Source organism: Anastrepha obliqua, chromosome 1, assembly GCF_027943255.1.
Source record: "Anastrepha obliqua isolate idAnaObli1 chromosome 1, idAnaObli1_1.0, whole genome shotgun sequence".
NCBI classification, from domain to species: Eukaryota; Metazoa; Arthropoda; class Insecta; order Diptera; family Tephritidae; genus Anastrepha; species Anastrepha obliqua.
Window position 1 is genome coordinate 55,209,936 of NC_072892.1, and position 24,588 is coordinate 55,234,523.

The window sequence follows — 24,588 nt, forward strand, 5'->3', positions numbered from 1 at the left end:
GTAGTTGAAATTTGTGTGGGCCTCGAGGTAAATAAGACCGCATTTGGCCTTTAAAATCCAAGAGATTTTGAACCGTCTCCTTGAAAAAGCTTTCACTAATATTATGACCCTTAGCCACTATCTGTGTTTGTTCTTCGAGCTCACAGTTGAAAGAAATACATCTATGTTAGTATTCCACAGTTTCCTATCTGATTTGTCCTAAGTCAGATTTAGATTTAATTTTCTTTTTAAGTCCTGAACTGCATTTGCCCAAAAGATTTGCTTTTGTAGGATAAATTTTTAATCCATGTTGCAGTGCAGTCTATTAGTACCATAGTCAAATAAAGTCTTATGAATTGGTCTTAAGTGAAATTGTAATGTACACAAAAGTTTCTAAAAGAACACAATAAGATGGTTTATTTGTAAGCAAGTTCAAAGTTCCTTTTAAAATAAACGGCTGAGTTTTATCTGCTCTGGTAAACAGGTCAAACCCCCAAACTTGAGCAGCGTAACTTTGTATTGCTCTTGCTAATGTTAAAAAATACTCCATTTTGTTGATACTTTTATTTGGTTTTTGGCCAGAAAAGTTCTTTAAGTAGCGTCTGCAATATCTTTTGCTACGCTGCTTCTATTTAAAACATGTTTTTAAAGCTTATCTTTAGAGTCAATCTTACAACTAGATAATTGTATTGTGTTGATATTGGTGTTTGTTCTCCTTTGGATGTCCACTTCTCTCGATTTGCTAACCTTCCACCTTGACGGAAAACCGTTAGTGCTGGCTTTGCTAAGGAATTTTTATAAACCTTTTCGAGAAAATTTACCATTTTAGTTGAAATACCCAAGCTATGCAATTTGTAAATTAAAAGATGTATTTGAACTGTGTCTATAGCATTGTTGATTTCAATTTTTTTTTAATTGTAATTATAAATTCTTAAACTCTGCACATTTTGTGGCGAAAAATACTCGCCAACTGCAATATTTCTGATTTAATTTAATTTTTTATTTGAATTTCTTCCGCAGTGTAATTGTTTGACTATAATTTTTTACTACAATTTTTAAATAATATGTACTTCAACTGAAGCAACTAATCTTCCTAAAACGCATAAAAATTTAAATTTTCCAACAAATTCTACACGACTGTTTTCCAAGTGCATGAAATCCAAATTGCCCTAAATTTTAGCTACAGTCAAGTGATGACAAGAGCAATCGATTGATGGAACAGCACGTCTATGTACAGTATCTGTCCAACTTATCACGAGCAATGAGAAAGTATGGGTTTTCAAATAACAAGTGTTATACGGTGAATGAATTGCGCTATCGGGAGATGATCAACGATTTTGTATGGCCGGAATTGGATGGTATTGATCTGGACAATGTTTATTTTCAACAAGACGGCGCTAAGTGCCACACAAGCAACGAACCCATTGATCTTTTACGGGAAAATTTTCCGGACCGTGTTATCTCTCGAAGAAGTGATCTCAATTGTTCACCTAAATCTTGCGATTTAACACCTTACGACTTTTTTGTTTGGGACCACGTGAAAGAGAAGGTCTACGCCAACAGCCCAGGATCGATTCAAGACCTCAAAGATGGAATTCGTGAGGGTATCGATGACATACGGCAGCCACTTTGCAGTTCGGTTATGAAAAATTTTATGAAATAGATATTGTCCTGTAAGCGTGGTCGTGGTGGTCATGTGCCTGATTTTATTTTCCACTATTAACGGCATACCTTCCTCTTTATAATGAAATAAACATCCGATCATTTGTATTAAAAAGTAGCATTTTTCTTTGAATAACAAAATAACACCTCCTATTGGAAAACCCTTTATTACACATACAAATTTCGATGAGCAATAAAAACTAAAGTATTGTTTGTGTGTTAAAAAAAGTGTGATTTCATTTGTTCGTTTTGTCATTGAGATTTAATATTTTATTTTCTCTGCTTTACTCTTCACACATTCCCTTTTTCCTTCCACATACCCCAAACGGGTGAAATTTTTATCCTTAATATTATTGATATTTTTGTTTCAAATAATTTTGGTATTACTTTTTGGTTGGGATTTTTGGGACCATAAAGTTTTTTTTGTTTTTCTCAAATAATATATCTATACTCATAAAATTTACAGTGATGTTGTTGACGTTATTGTTTTTTCATGGCGAGGGTTCTTTTCGAGCTTTATGTAGAAGACTGGGAAATCAAGCGTAAATTTTGTCTTGTCTAAAAATACCTGGGAGCCAAATTTATTGATATTTATTTATTTCTTGTTAAATAAGAAAGCTGCGTGCCAAGTCCAAAATAGTTGAGGGATTACATTGAACAAAATGAATAGAATTAGTTTTATAGCGAAGTATCCGAGGCTTGTCATTGATGAAATTTCTTTGTTTGATTTGCGCTTTAAGGCAATTCCAAATGTATAGTTTGAAGACACTGGCATGCATATAGAAATTTGTAGCTGATCTATGCATCTTGAAGTTCTATATACTTTCCACTATCACATTTTTGTGGATATGAAACATACAGGCGTTTTGCCTTTGACAAACCATGGTTGTCCAAACCATGACAGAACGCTGTCCTAAATTACATGCCATTCTCTCTTGCTTTTTCTTTGGTTTATCATGCCAATACATTTGGGAGCCATCGGATCCATCCAGGTTGAATTTTTTTTTTATCGGAAAAAGTTACTCTTTCCCATTCATCTTCTCAAAATTGTTACTATTCTGCAAATGTCAATCTAGCCTGAATGTGTCGTGTGTTTAATTCAGCAGTTTGTTTAATTTCAGCGGTTCTATTCGATTTATTTATAGCTAGACGATTGGTTTCCCAATTATCTTTAGCGTTTAGCTTTAGTTTTCTACAACTTCTCTTGATACATCCGTACTTTTTTGCCAGTTTTGCTTTCTTGATTTTGAAGTGCATTAAAGGCCTCTCTCCATGCGCCCTCATCGAATTCACATAAAGCTTTTTCTTCTAAACCACATAAATATGAAAACAAGAAAAAGCGATCAACAACTAAAAGTAAAGGCTTTCGGTTTTATAATTATTTCGTTTCGCAGAAGAAGAATTTGCACGTTACTTAAATGCCAACAATAAATGCGGAATAGTTTCCGTTAGGAGATATCGTTTTAAAAGGCTGGCAAAAATCCTCCACTGAACCCGCCCAGAGGGTGCCGGCTGGTAATAGGTACCACAGTAGTCCTGAAATAGGAGGTACCTAGCTAAGCTAATTATACAAAGTTTGGTGTTCGCTACTCCTCAATAGTACAACATCATTCGGAGTATCTTTAGCATGGTCGGGGGTAAAGGGCTGGATCAAGGTGTAATGCGACCCGTGCCGAGGATCTGTCAGGCTGGGGGCCCTTTTCAAAAATAACTCAGTCGTAAACGGAGCTTACGGATACCTGGCGCCCTCCGTAATAGCTAGCCTTACCTACGTACCTGGAGCTATGCGTAGGCGGACTTCTCCTTCTCCAACACTCGTGGGTCCAAAATGAATATTGGCAATTTTAAAAATAAAAATCTTATGGAGACCGGTTCCTCCGCTAAAGGACCGGAAGGAGCTTCCAGCTCTGCAAAAAGGGCAGCGTCCTTGACGAGCCTCTCTTCAGCCCCAGTTGCGACTGAGGCCAAGCCTAGTCAAAACTCGGTGGCTAACAAATCTACGGCTGGTAATTTGGTCCAGCCAAACAAACAATTGTTGCGACAGCCGAAAGTTGGTCGTCAAGCTGAGGTGACTGCGACCTCAGTCAGCGCTAAAAGCAGTTCTCAGGTCCAGAAATGGCCAACAATAAAAATTTCCGACCCGTCAAAAGCTGGGTACCAGGAAAGGCGCAATGCGGCCAGGTTACTCACTAGGGTACACTCAACGCCACCAGCTGGGGAAGAACTCACTAAGGAGTTGCAAGAGGCGATCGATTGGGCGAAGGCGGTACTACCCAATTTCCAAATTGAGCGTCCGGTGCATCCGGACATATCTAAGCGTCAGAGGTCAGCCGAGGGGGACAGCTCGCAGGCAAAGAAAATAAGGTTGCACAATGTCACGCCACACAAGTCTTTTGCGGAGGTTGCAAAAAACCGCATCATAATAGGCGTTGTAGACGAAAACGACCCTGAAGGAAAAATCCCCAAGAACCAGTGGAAATGGGTGAATGCTGCGCTGACGAAAGTAGCGATGGAGGTTATGACCAGCAACCCTGGGCCTCCTCCTTCCTGTACAGATGCAGGGTGGTATCAGGGTCAAATAAAGATAGTTGCTTGCGACGACGAAAGGTCGGTGCAGCTTTACAAGATTGCCATCTCCAAAGTTGGCGAAGTATATCCCGGTGCCAAGCTGGCGGTGGTCGAGAAGAAGGATATTCCGTCTCGTCCAAGAGCAAGAGTTTGGTTACCAACTACTCCATCAGAGCCTGAGGATATCATGCAGCTGTTAAGGGCATGCAATCCTAACCTTCCAGCTGACAAATGGAAATTTGTCAAGTCTTTTGAGGAGAAGTCAACCACCGAGGTGGAGTCGAAAAGAGCCACTATGCAAGTCATGTTACTGCTGACTGAGGACTCACTAGAGCCATTGGCGAAGAGCGATGGCGAAGTCAATTATGGCTTCGGTAAGATTAGAATAAGGACATACAGAAGCGACACGTTAGGCCAGCTTGCTGACGATGAAGATTCGTCTAGCGAGATGGACGTTCACGAAAAGGAATCTATAGGCGATGTCGACAGTATTGGACACGCTTCTTCTGGGGCGGACTTGACAGAAGACTTTGCCAACCTATTGTCGGAGAAAGAGCTCTTGGGTGAGGTAGACGCAGATGTAACCAATGAGGCTCCTTCAAATAAATCTGCACCACAGTAAAGCAGCTACAGCAGCCCTTGTTGAACTAATGGCGGCGGAAGATCCTGATATTGTCCTCATTCAGGAGCCATGGGTGAGACAAGGGCGCATATGCGGATTGAGGGCTCCGCACTATAAGCTTTACGCTGCCAGCTGTACAGGTAAAAGTAGGACATGCGTATTAGCTAAATCTAAACTTAACGTTTTCTTAATCCCAAAATATAGCAATGAAGACTTCACGACGGTAAGCTGGGAAGCAGGTGACATCGAATTTCGTATGGCATCGATGTACTTGGCCCACGAAGAGCCCGTACCACCACAACTGTTAGTGGATTTGATATCGGACAGCGAAGCCTCCAAAAGCAGAGTAATACTGGGTGGTGACGTGAATGCACACCACACAGTATGGGGAAGCTCGGATATCAACGAACGTGGTGAGTTACTTTTCAATTACATTTTATGTACTAAATTGCTGTTATGTAATCGTGGGAACGATCCTACTTTTATAATCAGGAATCGTCAGGAAGTTCTTGACATCACCCTAGTCTCAGATTGTTTAATAGATAAGGTGGTTCAATGGCGAGTATTAGAGAAGCACTCCTTCTCAGACCATCGCTACATTGAATTAATATTAGAAGAAGAAATCCCTCAACCAACTAGTTTTAGGAACTACAGGAGGACCAACTGGCAGCTGTATAATTACGAGTTGGAGAGTAATCTTCCTGAAATTCCCCCTTATTATCCAGAAAACGAGGAAGAATTAGATAAGCTAGTCAATTTGTTTGCCGGAACATGTTGTAAAGCGCTAAATAAGTCTTGCCCTCTTGTCAGGCACAAGGGGAAGACAAAACCCCCATGGTGGTCCTCAGAACTTAGCCTTCATAAGACTGTATGTAGAACACTATTTAATAAGGCGAAATACTCTAAGTCGGAAGACGATTGGGACTTCTATTATGAGCAACTCAAAGTCTATAAAAAAGAGCTGAGGAAAGCAAAAAGATCTTCATGGAGGTCGTTCTGTGAGGATATAGAAACTACAGCGGAAGCTTCTCGCTTAAGAAAGGTCTTGGCCAGATCAACGACATCTATTGGCTTTTTACAGAAGCCAGACAACGGCTGGACGACTTCTACCAAGGAGTCGCTAAGTTTACTACTAGATACCCACTTTCCGGGGAGCTCTGAAGTCTATAACTCGGGTCCTACCCGAACTTGCAACCCCAGAGTATCAGAATTTGAGATCAGCTCAGATATCTCAGACATAATCAATGAAACTAATATTACTTGGGCTATAGGAAATTTTAAGCCGTATAAATCGCCAGGCCCTGATGGGATAATACCGGCACAACTTCAGCAGCCTCTGGCTCATATCACAAGGTGGTTAGTTACCATTTTCAAAAGTACTCTTCAGTTAAATCACATTCCCTCGGCATGGAGGGAGGTTAAGGTCATCTTTATCCCGAAGGCAGGTAGAAGCTCGCATACCAAACCTAAGGACTTCAGACCGATTAGTCTATCATCTTTTCTACTGAAAACATTAGAAAAGCTGATTGACTCGGTCATCAGGAACAGCATACCCCAATCACGTATGTCCCAATCCCAGCATGCCTACTGTAAAGGAAAATCTACAGAGACGGCCCTAAACTCACTGGTCACATCAATTGAAAGCTCATTTGAAGTTAAAGATTATTCACTGGCAGCCTTTTTAGATATCGAAGGAGCTTTTAACAATATCCTGCCTAGGGTCATAACGAACACGCTGTCAGACCTGCGCATTTCCGGAACCTTTGTGAATTTAATTGAGCAGTTGCTTACAAGCAGGTTCGTGAATTCGACGTTGGGCTCTTCGGTGATGCGCAGATCTGTCTGTAGAGGTACTCCTCAAGGCGGGGTACTTTCTCCTCTTCTGTGGAATCTAGCAATGAACAAGTTGTTGTTGGATCTGGAGGAGAGGAGAATTAAGGTTGTGGCCTACGCGGACGATGTTGCTATATTAATAAGAGGGAAGTTTCCAGACACCCTCTGCAGTCTAATGCAAAGAACCTTAAAATATGTGGATACTTGGGCCAAAACATGTGGTTTGAGCCTGAATGCGGCCAAAACAGAACTAGTGTTGTTTACAAGGAAATATAAAATTCCCGACTGTCGGCCTCTGACACTCAACGGAACTCTTTTGCTGGTCGGTGAAAAGGCCAGGTACTTAGGTTTAACCCTTGACAGGAAACTTTCATGGAAGCTGAATGTTCAGGAAAGAATAAAGAAGGCTGCTACGGCGCTTTATTCCTGTAAGAGAACTGTAGGCTTAAAATGGGGATTAGCCCCCAAAATAGTTCACTGGCTATATACGGCCATTGTCAGACCAATTATGACCTACGGAGTCCTGGTCTGGTGGCCATCCCTGGATAAGAAAACTTCCATTAAGCAACTAGATAGTATTCAGAGGGCGGCAAGCCTCAGTATTACTGGGGCGCTCAAAACAACGCCAACTTCGGCTCTAAGCGTTATGTTGCATCTACTACCAATTGGCCTATATTGTACACAACTGGCCGCCAAAGCGGCCCTAAGATTGAGGGAATCATCGATGCTCAAGACAAACAATTGGGGACACTCGCGCATACTTGGGATGTTCCCAGGTATTCCTAATACCACCGACTTTTGTGACTCGGTGAATACATACCTAGACAGGCCTTATACAGTCCATTTTCCATCCAGAGACGACTGGGTGAATGGGTTAACAAACAACGAAAGCGGGGTTAGTATATATACGGACGGCTCAAAACTCAATGATCAAGTGGGAGGTGGTGTTTATTCGGAAACTATTTTCGCCAATTTATCCTTTCGCTTGCCTGATCATTGTAGCGTATTCCAGGCCGAAATCCTGGCAATCTCAGAAAGCCTTTTAATGCTAAATAAAAGTGTAGTCACTGTTAGAGATATCTTCATTTATTCCGATAGTCAGGCAGCTCTGAAATCGCTTCTATCAAGCAAACACTCGTCTAAGACAGTAAAGGAGTGTTACAAATTATTAACAACACTTGCACAGTACTTTTCTATTAATCTACTCTGGGTGCCGGGACACAGTAACATTACAGGTAACTGTAAGGCAGATGAGTTAGCCAGATTAGGCTCCTCGCTCCAAATTAGTCAGGACAGGCTTGACATACCTATGCCCTTGGCAACATGTAAACTTTTGATAGACAGATACACCATCAGTGCTGCTAACTCCAACTGGAGGCAGTTAAACACCTGCGCTATAAGTAGGCTAGCGTGGCCCGAATGGAACATGGGTCGCACTAAGAGTCTACTTAAGTTAGGCAGGAGGGATCTAAGGATTGTAGTAGGTGTCCTATCTGGGCACTGTCTAATAGGAAGACATGCCAGTAGATTAGGGGCACCATCTAATGACTACTGTAGAAGCTGTCAGGATATAGAGGAGGTAGAGTCAATCGAACACCTACTATGCGGGTGCATGGCTCTGTGTAGTAGGCGGTGGAGATTGCTCGGTTTCCCTTTTCTGGACAGCATTGCAGAGGTTGCAAATCTCAAACTATCTAGTATAGCTAGCTTTTTAAAGGCCACACAATGGTTTAGAGAGGACCAAGTTGAGTAGGATAGGACAGTTCCGGTGGTATCACAAGGGGCCTCTAACTGGCCTAGGTGCGTCGTAGGACAGCCACTTCACCTAACCTAACCTAACCTATCGTTTTAAACGTAAAATCAACGAAATGATATTCTGACATATTTCTAATATTTTTTTAGTAGGTATCAATCAGGTCTCATATATTTTTCGTGTGGTGTATACAAGTACGTTACATAAAAAAGAAAATTTAAAATAATTCGATATCGATATCTTTTGTTTAATTTTTTGTATTTTTGTTTTTTGGATTTTTTCAGCAAGCCGAAAAGATCAAGTTTTCAACATAAATTTTTCAACGGTTTCGAGAACCGATGTTTTGGAAGCGCCGTACTTCCCATAAAAAAATTCCCATAAAAAATTGTGCTCTTATCGCTCTTAATTCATTGGACAGATACTGTACATGCATATGTACTATATAAGGCACTGCCACTTTGAGGTGGTGGGAGGTCAAGTGCTCAGCACTGAGAAGCGAATTGCTAGTAAAACAAAAAATTGATGTGTGTTCGTTTTTATAGTAAAAAAATTTGATCAGTTATGTACACTGGAAAAGAGTAATAAACATAGAATTTCTTTAGTTGTGTAAATTGAAAACGAAAAAATATGTATGTATGCACAATCATTAGATGCAAATGTAGGAGAATGTAGTTTTATGCGACTCATAAATAAACAAAAGCAACACATAAAATACATAAAATTTGTGCTACCCCCATCATATATCGATTTCAAGTTCAATGTTACATTGTGTGGTTAGCAAAAATAAAATCCTAAAATTTTGTTTAAAAAAAAAAATACATTTTCTGTGGCGTATTTTATTCATAGGCACCATAAGCCCGAAATGTGAAAAAAATTCTTTGAAGTTGGTTGATGGATTGATTGCCGCAAGTGTTAATGAGTAGTTAAGGGGTAATTAAAACGGAAGGATGCCGGCCGCGCGCCGCTATGGCTGACATAAGCGTACATCCATATAAATACATAAACATTTTTAAGACTACCAAATTCGTGTGTAAATATGTATTCATATGAATATATATTATACACGCATTCATCCACACGCACACACGCACTCGAGTAGTTGCGTTAATTCATGTGAGTAGAAACAGCAACGCAACGCAACGTCAACGCCAGCAATCGGTGACTTGTAGCAGCGACGCTTCAATCACGCTTGCAAGCCACTCGTACAATCACTGTTGTTGGCGTCTTTATGGCATTCCTGCGCAACAGCAGCGGCGTTCCCACTCCCATAATTCTTTTATAGGCAGCGGTGAAGAAAAAAATCGAGCGGTTGTGGCGAGAGTAATTGTATTGGCGTTGTTGACTGTGGATGTGTATGCGTCTGTCGTTCGGTTGGTTGTTCGTGAAATCATATCAACATTTTTTTTTATACATCCATACATACGCATATATGTGTATATGTGCTCGCACACAGTTAGTGGCTTGCTTGGACTGTGGTGTTGTGGCGTTAGCCTATGCCGCCTTGCTCACGCTGTGCAATTCTCAGTTGGCGAACAACCCTTGTGCAAAACGGATAGGCAATACGACAGATGACGGCTTGCGACCGGCAAAAGTGAATCAAGTAGAAAATAAGTAGATTTAGTGAAAAAAGCTTGAAGAATTTTGTTATTGGAAAACTCAATGATAAATAAGCCTCCTGGGCAATTGCGGTAGCACACAAAATAAAATTAAGAAAACGCCCAAAAGCAACAGACAGCAACAAGTTCGAGTACTGTAAATTTGCGCGCTAAAACGCTAACATATACAAGCGCAGACATACCATATACATATATGTATGTACATTCACGCATACATGCGGCAACACACACTTAGATCCTGCGGTCGATTTTAAAGGACAACCGCGTCACAAGTGTGCAATAAATTGAAATTAGTTGAGGTGTAAAAAATTAAGTTAAATTCAACTGAGCTTGAAGTAAAGTGCTGGCGGCGGAAACAAGACTTCCTGAAAACGAAAGAAGAGATTTAAATATTTTATGAATAATAATAAATATAAAAATAATAAATAATAAAAAAACCACATTTTACAAAAATATATAAAAACTAAGAATAAAAATAGCTTACATAAATATATAAAAACTGAAAATAAAAATATATAAGAACTAGAAATAATAACATTTTTTTTTTATACAAAAATATTTAAAAACTAAGAACAAAAATATTTTGCAAAAATATATAAAAAATAAAAAAAAATTACAAAAATATATGAAATTTTTTTCAAATTGCAGCTAACCAGTGCGGCATCCAAATCTGTTTCCTTTATTGATTTAAACATAAAAAAAACAACTCAAACAATTGCTGATAGAAGATTTGTGTTTTATTTTTGATTAATTTTTGGTTTGTTCATTTGATTTAACTTCCGACGAAAACAACTTCGTATCAGCAAAGTGTAATAAACTTCTTGTAAGAAAAACAAATTAAACAACAAAAAAAAATATGTCGTTTGATATTCCATTTGGCGACCAGATGCGCATAGCACTGAGGTGAGTCTACTTAAAAAAAATATCTAACTAATTTGCAGTCACTAATATTGGCTATTGGCTCTTAAAGCCAGCTTTAGAATTCTATCTCAAGTTGGCATATATTTTATAACTAATTTTAGCTCTGTAAAAATGTATGTTCAACCCTAGTTTAGCTACACAGCAGAGTGAAACATGAGATATGCTCCCACGTGCCCCGCCAATTACTTGTTCGCTCTCACAATTACTATTTCAAATTACCCTATTTTCACGTTGTCACGACACATTTCTTATTCAACGTGGCACTTGTTTTGGCTTTGTTCTTATTTTTCAGTTTACAATTTCAATTCACGCATCGATTTACGGGTTTTTCGCAACCCGGCTAATAATTATTACAATCAGAAAAAACCCTCAGCTCATTCGTAAGTTACTTTCGAAGACAGCGTCATGCCAAGTGATCCAGGAATTTTGACATTGTCGCCGATTTTTCTAAGAGTTTGTTTATTTGTATGCTTGAGTAAAGTGAGAACTGAGAAAATTCTAAAAAATTATTAATGTTGAGATTTATTTAATGCTGGAAATTCATTTACTAAATATTGTATAAACAATAAATTTTTTGTTCACCATTTTTGGAAAATATTTGGTTTTTTGTTTTTGTGATAAGCAGCCCTCTTAAATTTGTTTCTTTTTTTCTTCTTTAATAGCTAATAACTTTCACAGATTACTGAGCGTATAGGCCCATCACAAAGGGGTGCGTTGTATACGTTGCGGCAATGAATTTGACTGATAGCAAAACAGATTATGTGTATTTGAGTCGAAACAGCCACATACCCTCCGGCTAAAAAGTACGGGGAATGTTTAATTTAAACGAACCGCGCACGTGGGAACCGATTCATATTTTTTCTTATGTTGGCAGGACTGTAAGGCACAGATCTGTCACTTTTTAGCGCCATCGCATCATTTGAGAGATGCTGTACGTAGCAAACGGCCGGAAATGTGGGCAAACAATTCTTAGATTTTGCATGAAAATAACGCGCCACCGCACCGAACCCAAATTGTGCTGGATTATTTGACCAAACACCAAGTAAATAGCATAGTGCAAGCACCGTATTCATCTCATATGGCCCCGTGTGACTTCTTTTTGTTTCCTAAGTTGAGGTTACCACTTCGTGGAAGGAGATTTCAGTTGATAGAGGAGATCAAAGAGAGTGCGACGAAGCAGCTGAAGGTCATTCCTTCTTGGGTTAAACGTTGGCCCATGTGTGTTGCTTCAGACGGGTCATATTTTGAAGGAGATGAAATAAATTTGCCTGAAATTTGGTTTGCCTGTTTGGTTTTATTTAAACATTCCGGGTACTTTCTGATCATAGGGTTACGTACCGTACCCTATGCCGGATTGCACAAAAGCTAACAACTTTTTACTTTTGCCGTACGACAAGTGCGACAAAAATCACAACATTTTGTATCACGCAAATTTGCATTGATGTTGTTTATTGTTTTTTTTTTATTAGATGCAGAAAATAAATTGAATATAAATTAATTGAGTCAATGCAAATGCACCCTTATCTTTTCAAAACAGGCTTGAAAGAGTAGAGAAAACTCTAGGGCTAACCAAATTGTTCTAAAAAATTAATGTGCACCCCGATCTCGAAGTTATGATCGCACACATCGACTAAGACTGCCATACATTTTTTTAACTCTCTTTCCCTTCAATAAGAATTAATTTTATAATATATTTAACAACTATCAAAAGGCCGACACGACATTAACACCAACGGTCGCAACGGACCCATTGTGACTACCTTAATTGTCTAAACTTTTTAATGAAAAAAAAAGAAAAAACTGAGGGAGGATCTTTTTTCCATAAGTACAGAAACATTTTTTTTTACAAAAATTTTGAACAAAAAGTTAATTAAAAAAATTATATTAAAAAACAAAATTTTTGTTTTTAAGTATCTTAGCTGTAAAAGAAACTTAGTCTCAGTACTTCTTCTTAATTGGCGCGATAACCGCTTTTGGCAAAGTTTAACAAAGCGCGCCAGTCGTTTCTTTCTCGTGCTAACCGGCGCCAATTGGGCACACCAAGTGAAGCCAAGTCCTTCTCCATCTGATTTTTCCAACGCAGAGGAGGCCTTCCACTTCCTCTGCTACCACCAGCTGGTACCGCATCGAATACTTTTAAGCCGGAGGGTTTATATCCATTCGGACGACATGACCCAGCCAACGTAGCTGCTGTATCTTTATTCGCTGCGCTATGTCTATGTCATCCTGAAGCTCAAACAGCTCATCGTTCAGTTTCCTGCGATATTCGTCGTTGCCAACGTGCAAAGGTCCAAAAATCTTACGCAGAATCTTTTTCTCAAACATTCCAAGCGTCGCTTCATCGGATGTTGTCATCGTCCAAGCTTCTGCGCCGTATGTTAGGACGGGCATGATGGGAGCCTTGTAGAGTGGGAGTTTTGTTCGTCGAGAGAGGACTTTACTGCTCAGTTGCCTACTTAGTCCAAAGTAGCACTTGTTGGCAAGAGGGATTCTACGTTGGATTTCAAGGCTGACATTTTTATCGGTGTTAATGCTGGTTCCTAAATAAACGAAGTCCTTTACAACCTCGAAATCTTAACTGTCAACATTGACGTGGGTGCCGATACGCGAGTGCGCCGACTGTTTGTTTGAAGACAGGAGATACTTTGTTTTGTCCTCGTTCACCACCAGACCCATTCGCTTTGCCTCTTTATCCAGTTTGGAGAAGGCAGAACTAACAGCGCGGTTGTTAAGGCCGATGATGTCAATATCATCAGCATACGCCAACAAATCTACGCTCTTATAAAATATTGTGCCTGAGCGATTAGGTTCTGCAGCTCGTACGATACTCTTCAACATCGGGTTAAAGGTTTGTCTTAGTTATACAAATAAAATAAAAATAAAATCTGTGGGAGGACGTTTCTCAATAATGACTAAGAACAAGTTAGGACAAAAAAAATGCAGTAGAAAGTATTTATTTAATTAAAAATTCTTTTTTTTTAATATTTATTTTATCCTAAAAAATTTAAGGAAATATTAGTATTGAAAACAACCTGCACACCTGATCTTTTCAGTTTACCGAGAAACATAGAGAAAAATTATACTAAACTTAAAAAATGATATTTTTTGATCAACTTAGAGATGTTTGATTTTCATTTACCACTTCCAAGTTTCAAATTAATAGAAAATACATCAGCGCCATTGATCATTTTTTTCGCGAGGTATCGCGTCTTTTCTTCTATTCAAAGTAGATGCTCATATTTTTTAATATGGAAGAAAAAGCCAGGACTCTTAGCCTGGATTTAAGAGCTGCATTTTTTTTTTTATTTATTTTTTGTTCTTAATTTGTTGGCGCGACAGTTCGCTCGCATAAGCGAAGCCCTCTATTTGAAGAAATCTAATTGACTGTGTCTGTGCCTGTTTATTTCTGAGACTACAAAAGTTTGATTAAATCAGCCTAGTTGATATCTCTATTGTGTATTCATATTTGTATTCATATTCCTTTGATCGCCTTTGATAGCCTTTTGCAAATGACTATTCGCGTCTATCAAACTTGTGATTTGCAATAAGTTTTACAGATATCAGATAAGAAAAGAGAGGGTAGTCACTTAAGACCCTTTATGCTTTAGAAATTAATGCTCTAGTATGTACAAAATGAAAAAATTATGAACATAAATTTGTGTTAGTTATTCAATTTAATAAAAACCAAAATACTTGTGCTACACAATTTCTTAACCAAGAGGTCGGTTTTCGGTTTAAAAATGTTACAAATCGAACGGACTAATACCGAAATTACCACAAACATTCGAGAAAGATAAAAGGAAGGGTAAGGAAAACATTTTAAACATTTCATAAAATGCATTTAAAAAATTACAAAAAAAATGTTCCAACAAATTTTGAAGAACTAAATTTCATTATTTTTTAATTTGTTTATATACATTTTAAATCATATAAAACAAAAAAAAAACAACAAAATTTTAAATTTTTAAAAGATATCGAATATCTTTCGCTTTAAAAAACTCCATCCCGAAAATTTCAATATTGAAAAAATCTCAAGCTTATAAATTTTATTCAGGTTTTTAGTTTAATTACTCCTGATAAGCCTGAAAATAAAAGAAGTTTTAAAAATATGTAATAAAAATTTTCATAAAATACATTTCAAAAATTACAAAAAAATGTTTTCCAAAATATTTTAAAATGCTAAATTTTAATGTTTTACAAAAAACAAATTTGCTTAAAAAGAATATTTTATCATAAAAGATTAAAAAACAAAAACTTCTAAAATTTTGAAAAGATATCGAATATCTTTCGCTTTAAAAACTCCATACCGAAATTTTGAATATTGAATAAAACTCAAAATTATAAAGTTTTAATATCAAATAAATCTCAAAATTATAAATTTCGTTTTATTTTTAGTTTTGGTTTACTCCTTACTATACTCAAGTCTGCACATAAAAGAATTAAAAAAAAAATTATAAAACATTACAAAAAAATTGTAAAAAAATATTTTCCTAAAAATTTTGAAGAACAAAATTTCATTTTTTTTCCAAAAAATGTATTTAAAAAGTAAGTTTTATCTTAAAAAAATAAAAAAGTTAAATTTTTTTTTTGAGTTTTGAAATTTTTCATAAAATAATTTAAAATTTTACAAAAAAAAATTTTAAATTTTTTATTTTGTTTAAAAAGTATATTTTATCTTAAGTACTTAAAAAGTAAAATCAAAATTCTAAAATTTTGAAAAGATATCTAACATCCTTTGCTTTAAAAACTGTATACCGAAATTTTCAGTATTGAATAAATCTCAAAATTATAAATTTTTTTCATTTGTTATTTAGTTTACTCCTTATTATAGACAAGCCTGTATGTAAACCAATTAAAAAAAAATGTATAAAAAATTTCATAAAATACATTTAAAAAATTAGAAAAAATTGTTCCAAAAAATTTTGAAAAGCTAAATTTAAATATCCAAAAAAAAAATTTGTTTAAATAGTATATTTTATCGTAAAAAATTAAAAAACAAAACTTTTAAAATTTGGAAAAGATATCGAATATCTTTCGCTTTAGAAACCCCATATCGAAATTTTTAATATTGAATAAATCTCAAAATTATAAGTTTAGTTTTAATTTTTTAGTTTACTCTACAGGCTTGAGAATAAAAGAATTTTTAAAACAATTAATAAAAAATTGCGAAAAAAGCTTTCCAAAAAATTTTGAAAAACAAACATTAATTTTTTTCCAAAAAAAATTTTAAGTAAAAATGTAAAATGTGTTTAAAAAATTAAAAAACAAATTTTTAATTTGAAATTTTTCATAAAATACATTTAAAAATTTCCAAAACAAATATATTATATTTATTTTTAAAAGTATATTTTATCTTAAAAACTGAAAACAAAAATTACGAAAAAAATATTGCATAAAAAATTTTATAAAATACTTTTAAAAATTACAAAGAAAATTTTCGAGAAAATTTTGGAAAACAAAATTTTAATTTCTTTCAAAAAACATCGTTTAGAAAGTATATTTTACCTTAGAAAATTCAAAAACAAAAATTTAAGTTTTTTTAAAAGATATCGAATATCTTTCGCTTGAAAAAACCCTATACCGAAATCTTCAATATTGAATAAATCAGAAAATTATAAATTTTTTTCAAAATTTTGTTAGTTTACACCTTATTATACTCAATGTTACATATCAGAAAATGTATTTACAAAATTACAAAGCTTCATTTTGTCAAACAAAAAAAAACAAAAATCTATAAAAAGCAGATTTCATCTTAAAAAATTAAAAAAAGAAAAGAATTTTTTAATTTTTGCAAAGCTACCGAATATCTTTCTCCTTAAAAATAAATCTCAAAATTATAAATTGTTTTTCAACATTTTTTGCAAATAAAACAATTTTCAAAACAATTTAACCCCACTCTCCAAACTATAATACAGGGTCCGCCATATAACTTTATGGAATTAAAAATGCTATAAAAAAGAAACTACTCAATATTTTTCCAAACTGTTTTTTTTTATTTTGAAGTCTAATCCTTCCGGTTAATGATGGAACACAACTTTATTCATATGGCTGCCTCGGCTAGCCATGCACCATCCCATACGATCGGTCCAATTTTTCTACACATTTTCGAGTGTATGCGGCTATGACATCGCGTATGTTGGTCTTCAGTGCATCAATTGTTGCTGGTTTGTTGGCATAACACTGGTCTTTGACGGGACCCCAAAGATAATAATCCAACTCAGTTTCTCTTACTTTTTTCGCAAAGTAACGCACATACGCTTCATTCGGTGCTTTTCTTCTTCCCATTGCCGTACGTAATTTTCGTACACATTCTGCAACATTACCATGATTTTCAAAGTAATGTCGCAATATTTCCCAGCGTTCTTTGAGCATATACACAACCATTTTCGTTCAGCGGAAGAATAAAACTAATTTTCTGTCAAATCAGATGACAGCTAAGTGTTACCATTCTTCAAATAATATCTAGTTCAAATCCGTAACGATAGATGGCGGGCCCTGTACTTGGATCACTTGACATGAAATCGTTCAATCGTGAAAAATTAAAAATCACGAAAGATTTTATATGGAAAAAGAAGGCTAAGTATGTAACAAATATTTGCCCAAAATATATTTACTTTTATCACTTATTTTTCCAATAGAACTAGAATTTCAGTAACTAATAAGGAGAAATTACTCACCGTTGATGTGAGTGGAAAATTGCATGTAATTTATATGATTCCGATAAGGGTTACGAACACCGGCCGCATTTGCTTCGCGTCTGGTAAAAATGCAATTCACCTAAAGCAAATAAAAAGTAACAAATTTTTTGTTGTATTGCAAATTACTGTAAATTTTGTACTTTTGAACCACATATGACTCGTTTATAATCTTTATAGGGCATGGATATGAATACTGTGCCATTTAACTAAAAATACACCTGTGCGGTATAATTCAGTTTCGCCCGCATTTTTACACTTTTCCACTTAAATGGTAAACTATTGAAATCCGAGAATTGTTCTGCCTTCCAAATTGATAAACATATATTTTTCTTAATTTCACATAAACCTAAGTTTTATAAACATTTTCATTTATGGTAAAACTAAAAATTATTCCTTCACACCATTTCAATCATATTGTGCTTGTAAATTAGAATACATTAAGTATATCTCTCAACAGCCACCCACCGGCATTCGCTGATGTCGAGTAATAAAATGCAAAAAAGTAATAAAACACTTCAACACTAATAAATTTTTGCTTACATAGCAGACACACTAAAATTTCTGTGTATACAGTAGAAATTACCATTAAATTTTTCTGAGTCGCTATTTTATTATTAAGGCCAATTTAGAGAATTTAAAGATATTGACGTATAAGTAAAGAGAAATACACCACGAGCAAGGAATAGCATCTTCATGACAATAAACATTTTAAATTGATTACAATTGTATGTGCATTGTAGGTACAAGTACATAAAGCTTTGTGCGGAAACGAAAATTACGGTTTAAGTTGCGTAGGATAAAAAGTTTGAATTGAGTATAAACTTAGAAGTAGATGAATTTAATAAAATAATTTTATGTTTTAACTACTTATGTTATAAAGCGCTGCGCTCAACGTTATTCTGCACTTACTCCTGCGGATCTACAGATTAAATCCATTGCTGCTCAGAGTGCTATTAGGTTGAAGGAGATTGGCATTTGGACACAACTTTCTGTAGGACATAGTAATAGCATCTCCCCTTCCTTCTCTTTTATTCGCACTGACCTCTCCATCCGCAAACTCTGCTTTGAGGGTTGTGCTAGGGCTATCTTTCCGGTACGGAGTGGGAGCGGAGGTTTACTCAAAATCAGCCGGCATTTCGGTCTCCTTTAAACTGCCGGAAACAAGCAGCGTTTTTCAAGCAGAGGTCTTCGCGATTCTGCACGCATGTAAAATGCTTCGGGATCGCTGCTGGGAGGGAGACATTAATATTTTTTCCGATAGTCAAGCTGCGATCAAGGCCCTGTCGTCGCCATATTGCAGCTCTCTTCTGGTGAACTCCTGTAAGGAGGAACTCAAACATCTCGAACGTGCAGGAAACATTTCCCTTATCTGGGTTCCTGGGCACAGGAATATGGTGGGAAATGAAATTGCCGATGAGCTTGCCAGAAAGGGGTCGGAGGAACCGGTTCCAGCTGTTCCCATCTCGGACATCGGTGTCCCCGTGGTCGTCGTTAAAGGGAAACTACGCAAAGCCGTCACATCTCTTCATTTCTATGAAAAAGGAGCTAACAGCGAGGAAAAGCATACCAGGAGGACGTCTTAGAAGGCGTGCTGAAGCAGCTGAGGATTACTCTCTTCAATGGAGAGTTTTGGATCTTGCAGCAAGATTCCACTCTAGTCCATAAGGCAAAAACCACCCAGCAGTGGCTAGATTGACTGTCAGCAAGTTCAAATCTGAGACCATTGGACTACAGTTTGTGATAAGAATTGAAGAACATGGTCTGTCGAAGACCTCATACAAATTTGCAGAGTCTCAAACAATCTTTGGTTTGAACAGCGACGTTAACACCTTACTTGACTTGTGGTGCGAGGCTACTTGTAAATAATAATAATAATTATTGCTTTTATTTGATAAACGAGGATATAGTCTTTTTTTTCAAATATATGTAGTAACACTTATAATCTTATCTTTGCGAAGCATTAGCACGTACATAGAAATATTAAACTTTCTTATCTAAAAAAAAACTAATAATTTGAAGACAAGCTGATAATTTTACTATTGATATTATTCTAGTCAATGATGATTTAATATGATTTTGTTTTATTAAACCCCAGGTGTCAGAACTAAAATGTCTGTGTACTAGTTTAGTTTTTGCCTGCGGGAACTGTCTGGTCGTAATGGTGATAGTTTCGGCGATGATGATACGTTGAGCTCTGCTTCAAGTTGTGCTGTGCATCTTGATGTTTTCCCGCAAATTGAGGTTTTATGAGTGGCTTTTTGCAGCATAAATTTGCTCGAAAGTTTGTCAATCTCTACCGATGTAATACCACAATTAAAAAAAATATGTCCTCTCATTTCAAATTATCACTCTCAGTACACTTTTCTCACAATGTACTGCGAGCTCAGACCAACCGAATGGTAATTACGTGCAAACCCATTTGGTGTGGGTCAATGACCTTAATCACTCTACCGAGTTTTAAAAGACTGCTCCGCGGCAGCACTGAGTCCATCCGCCGCATCAATCTCAAATAAATAAACACGCAACTAAAAGTTTAATCACTCTATCACCCATCTAATAGCGCCTTCCCTTTCACAAGCTTTACACTCTTTCTAGGCCAATCAATCTCTTTCATCGAATACAAACACACTTTTACTTATGACGAAATACCCCCACATTCGGCATTCGTATGCCTGGAGGTTTGGACAGCGTTTGGGCTGAGTAGCGTTCAAAGTGATGACGTGTGTTCCTATATTGTTCTTGCTGATTTTTTATTAGATATGAAGGATGAATAGAGTGGTAATTGGTAATAGGTCGCCTTTGGCCTTGTCTGTAAAGTTTCGCAGTCGCGTTTATACCAGCTTCTCAATTATTTACAGACTTGAAATTCAAAGTAGACACAGTAGGTGACGAAGGGTCATAATGATTGGAAAAATTTCGATTATGATCTGATAAAGATTTTTTTAAGACGTCAAAAATCACCAATTTTTTGAGAAAAATAATCGATTTGGACGTAAGTTTTGTTTATGCCAATTAAATCTTTGAAATCCATCAACCTGAATTTTGAGGCGGAGTCCCTTCAACACAGAATGCCCCACATATGAATGAGATATTTTTTGTCAGCCGGAAAAAAAACTACTCACCATTGACATAACGTGGCTGAAAATTTCAGGTAAAAGTAGATATTTTATTTGAAGAGTGAAAATCGATATTAATTGCCGGTATGAGCTAACTCACCACTACGATACCAAAGAATAAGTCCCTTTGAACTTTGTTATGTTAGTAAAGTGTTGAAATTTACTGTAGGTAGGTCTGGAAACATTTAAGCTTTTTTGATAATAAATCTATTCGTTAGCAAAATTAGCCGTCAACAGCCATCCATCAATCCAAATTAATAGCACATGCGAAAATTCTCTTTCAAAGAGCAGAAAAAGCAAAAAGTTAGCCAACGGAAAATTTTGCATCACTGGCAAAAACCCGTAGAAGAAGATGCTTCAGATGAGTTTGTTTACACATCTTTGTACTGTTAAAAAAAAAAAACTACCTAAACAAACTTTATACACTCACACATTTTGTTGTTAAATATTAAATTTTATCGTTTTTGTCTATAAACTGCAAGTTGTACACCGACGCAGATCAGACAGCAGACAAAACACCAGATTCCATAAAAAATAAATTTATTTGTTTACAATAATTCACAGAAATATTTTCAAAAAAAATGTTTTCGTGATGGATAATTTTTGCTGACTAAAATTTCTTCAGCACAAAACGAACGTCTCACTATCAACGAACTGTCACTTTGCTTGCACTAACTTTTTGAGTGATGAATAAGTTTTTAGCAACTTGCAAAAATTACTAATAACTTTTGCAAATGTTTGTGTTATCGAACACAATTAATAACTGTCTACGATAGAAGTTAGAAGTTAGCATTGAAAAATGTCACTCAGCTCTCTTTAAGACGTTACGATGGAATAAAAGTTTGAATTACGGTTGTAGCATTTTCAATATTTTTCTCACGCTAATTTTTAGGAATTTCTTTCTAGGAAAACTTTATCAATAAAGAAATTTAAGAGATCCACCAGAGTTAGGCAAATAGTTATTTGCTGTTATATATTGGTTCAAGCAGCTTCTTGTGCAAATAAGCCCAACATCCAAAGTTCCAAGTGAAAAAGTATAAAAATTCTGTCCTCGTATCTAGTAATTCGAAATTACGTAGAAGCTTATATAAATACATAACTATGTTCCTATCGTTATATTACATTAGGGAGCTAAACGGAACCAGTTTTTTTGTTTTTTTTTTCAAGCAATTTGCACGAGTTTTGATCTCGTTCCAACTTAGCTGAAGATTCTTCATTTCGATTTCCAGGTGCCTTCTCAGGTATGAGTTGGTCTTCCTCTACGTCTGCTGCCTTGTCGGTTCTATGTAATGGCTCGTCTTTAAAATCATTGGCATAGATTGAATCACCTTCTAGGAAAGCATTTTGCTTACACGAAAATTTTGCTTAAAGAAAATTTCGGTACAGCAAACGGATCGCTGTCATAGTGCAATACTGCCTTCCTTCCACATTGCTCTCCCGATAACTTTCACTTTTTCAATGTTGCTTTATTTTTTAACACTTGATTTTGCTTGTGACCTGCTTGTATGGTATTGACAGTTTTTCCTGCAAATAAAATGATTTAAGCTTTTGAGCTTTTGAAAGTACCAGCTTATCAGCGGGGCTTTGCGAGGAATATATCAATATTAATACTACTTTGTTTTTGGTGTGTTTTTTTCTTCATCTGTTAGAGGGCATCTTAAACTACATAACAAATTCGCCAATTGCGCGAATCGTTCCTGAAATTCAAAGCCAAAACACTGACAAATTATTGTTATATCTTCTATTTTGCATAATTTTGAAAAGAATTATGACCAAATAAGTTGAAAAGGCTAAACATTTTAAAACAAATGGTAAATATATCTTTCGGGCGTTATGGGTTTCAATCTTTTTTAGGAACTGTCCGCATATAATTTTTAAAAATTTGTTTTGGGAAGAGTCTAATTATAATTATCTATACATATGATGTTGCATGTGAGTATTAAGCCCATTTCCAAATCCAACGATCAAAACGTTGCACTAATTTACTGTACGTATTTTAATCAGGAAACGATGAATATTACCGATAATCATTATTGTTAAATCTAAGACATCAAAAGCTTCCACATATCGTAATTTCGAATATGCCTTAACTCACCAACTGAGTTAAGTGAATTCTGGTGTATTTAGGTGAAATATGGGGTTTTGAGTTCTTCAATCTGCCAAAAAAAAACAAAACGATCTGCCAAAGAAACGAAAAAATATCGCTCAGGAAATGGGCTGCGTTCAAAAAAGTACAACTCGAAGTCTAATATTATTTTTGATGAAAAAAATAATATTCAAAAATAAAGCAGTACTTTTGCTCAATAAAAAAATATAGCCCATAAATAATGATTAGTTTTGAACAAATAAATGCCACTCACAAAATAGTTAATATTTCAAAGCGAAAAAATTACACTCAGAAAATAAAATAACTCGATATACTCTTTTTTATTTCTAAGTAATAAAACCCAGAAATATATTATCATATTTTTGTTGATAGGAAATTTGAAAACCTCAAATTTATGACTAAATATTAATAAAACTTATAATAATTACGGTCTCTCATTTGAATATAACTGGACAAGTTATGGTTATTGCCTTAGGCAACCTGCAGGAATTACGGAGCACAGCCTCAGCTATTAATAAAGATATAAGAAAAAATCTAAGGGGGATGGGGGCTCTTTTCCAAAATGCCAAAGATATTCTTGAAAATTTTTCATTAAAAAAAAGTATAATTTTCATATCTTAAATTATATTTTATTGAAAAATTGTTTCGTATTTCTACACTTGTATTTTTTACACTGAATAAACCTCAAATCATGTTAATTGAGCTACGAAGTACGGAAAAAACTTAAAAAAATATAATTTTGTTTTCCCAAACATTTTTGTTTAAATAGTAGGATTTAAAGTAAAATTAAAAATTATAAAAATGTTAAAACGAACTGAGGTTATTTCAATCAAAAGAACTCCCCACCAAAATTTTCTACATTGAATCAATCTAAAATCATATTATAGGAGCTATAAAATAAGAAAACAACTGAAAAAAGTTAAATTTTTTTCCAAAAAATTTCGTTTAATTAAGATATTTTATTATAAAATTAAAAAACGAAATTATAAGAGTATTAAAATTAACCGAAAATATTTCACTCTAAAAATCTCTTTTCCAAAGGTTTGTACGCTGAATCAATTTAAAATCATATTATTGGAGCTATAAAGTAAGAAAAAACATAAAGAAATATTTTTTTAATTAAGAAAAAAGGCTAAAAGAATTTTTTTTCCAAAGAATTGTGTTTAATTAATATATTTTGTTATAAAATGAAACAAAAAAAGTTAAAATTAACCGAAGGCATTTCACTTTAAGAAACTCTGAAGAAATATGATTTGGTTTTCCCAAAAACTTCTGTTTAAATATTGGCTGTACAACTAATTAATTTCGTATTTTTTTGTTAAAAAAACCATTTATTTAAGTATAAAAGTGAAAAAAATATTTTACTCCAAATATTGTCCATCGGAAGCGGCAATTTTTTCCCATCTTTTAGGCAATTTATGGATTCCATCCCAAAAAAACTTCTCATCTTTTGCGCCGAGAAAGTCATCAAACCATTTTTTAATACCTTCCACATTGGTGAACCGTTTTCCAGAAAGGTAATTCTGCATCGACCGAAACAAGTGGTAATCAGAAGGAGCTATGTCTGGGCTATAAGGCGGGTGAGATAGAATTTCCCATCCGGCATTTTCCAAATAATTTTTGACCGGTACTGCAACATGTGGCCGAGCATTGTCATGATGGAAAATCAATTTCTCGTGTCTGGTCGCCCATTCTGACCGTTTTTCGGCTATT

At 35.5% G+C, this 24,588-nt stretch overlaps 1 protein-coding gene across 1 annotated transcript in view; it reads left to right on the forward strand.

Moving 5' to 3' along the window:
* The first annotated feature begins 10,878 nt into the window (after positions 1–10,878).
* LOC129247337 (esterase B1) overlaps positions 10,879–24,588 on the forward strand; it is a 60,713-nt gene continuing 47,003 nt past the window's right edge. Inside the window, exon 1 of the mRNA XM_054886445.1 lies at positions 10,879–10,936. Within this exon, the coding sequence (XP_054742420.1) occupies positions 10,890–10,936 (47 nt within the window). The 5' untranslated portion in view covers positions 10,879–10,889. The remainder of the gene's footprint in view (positions 10,937–24,588) is intronic.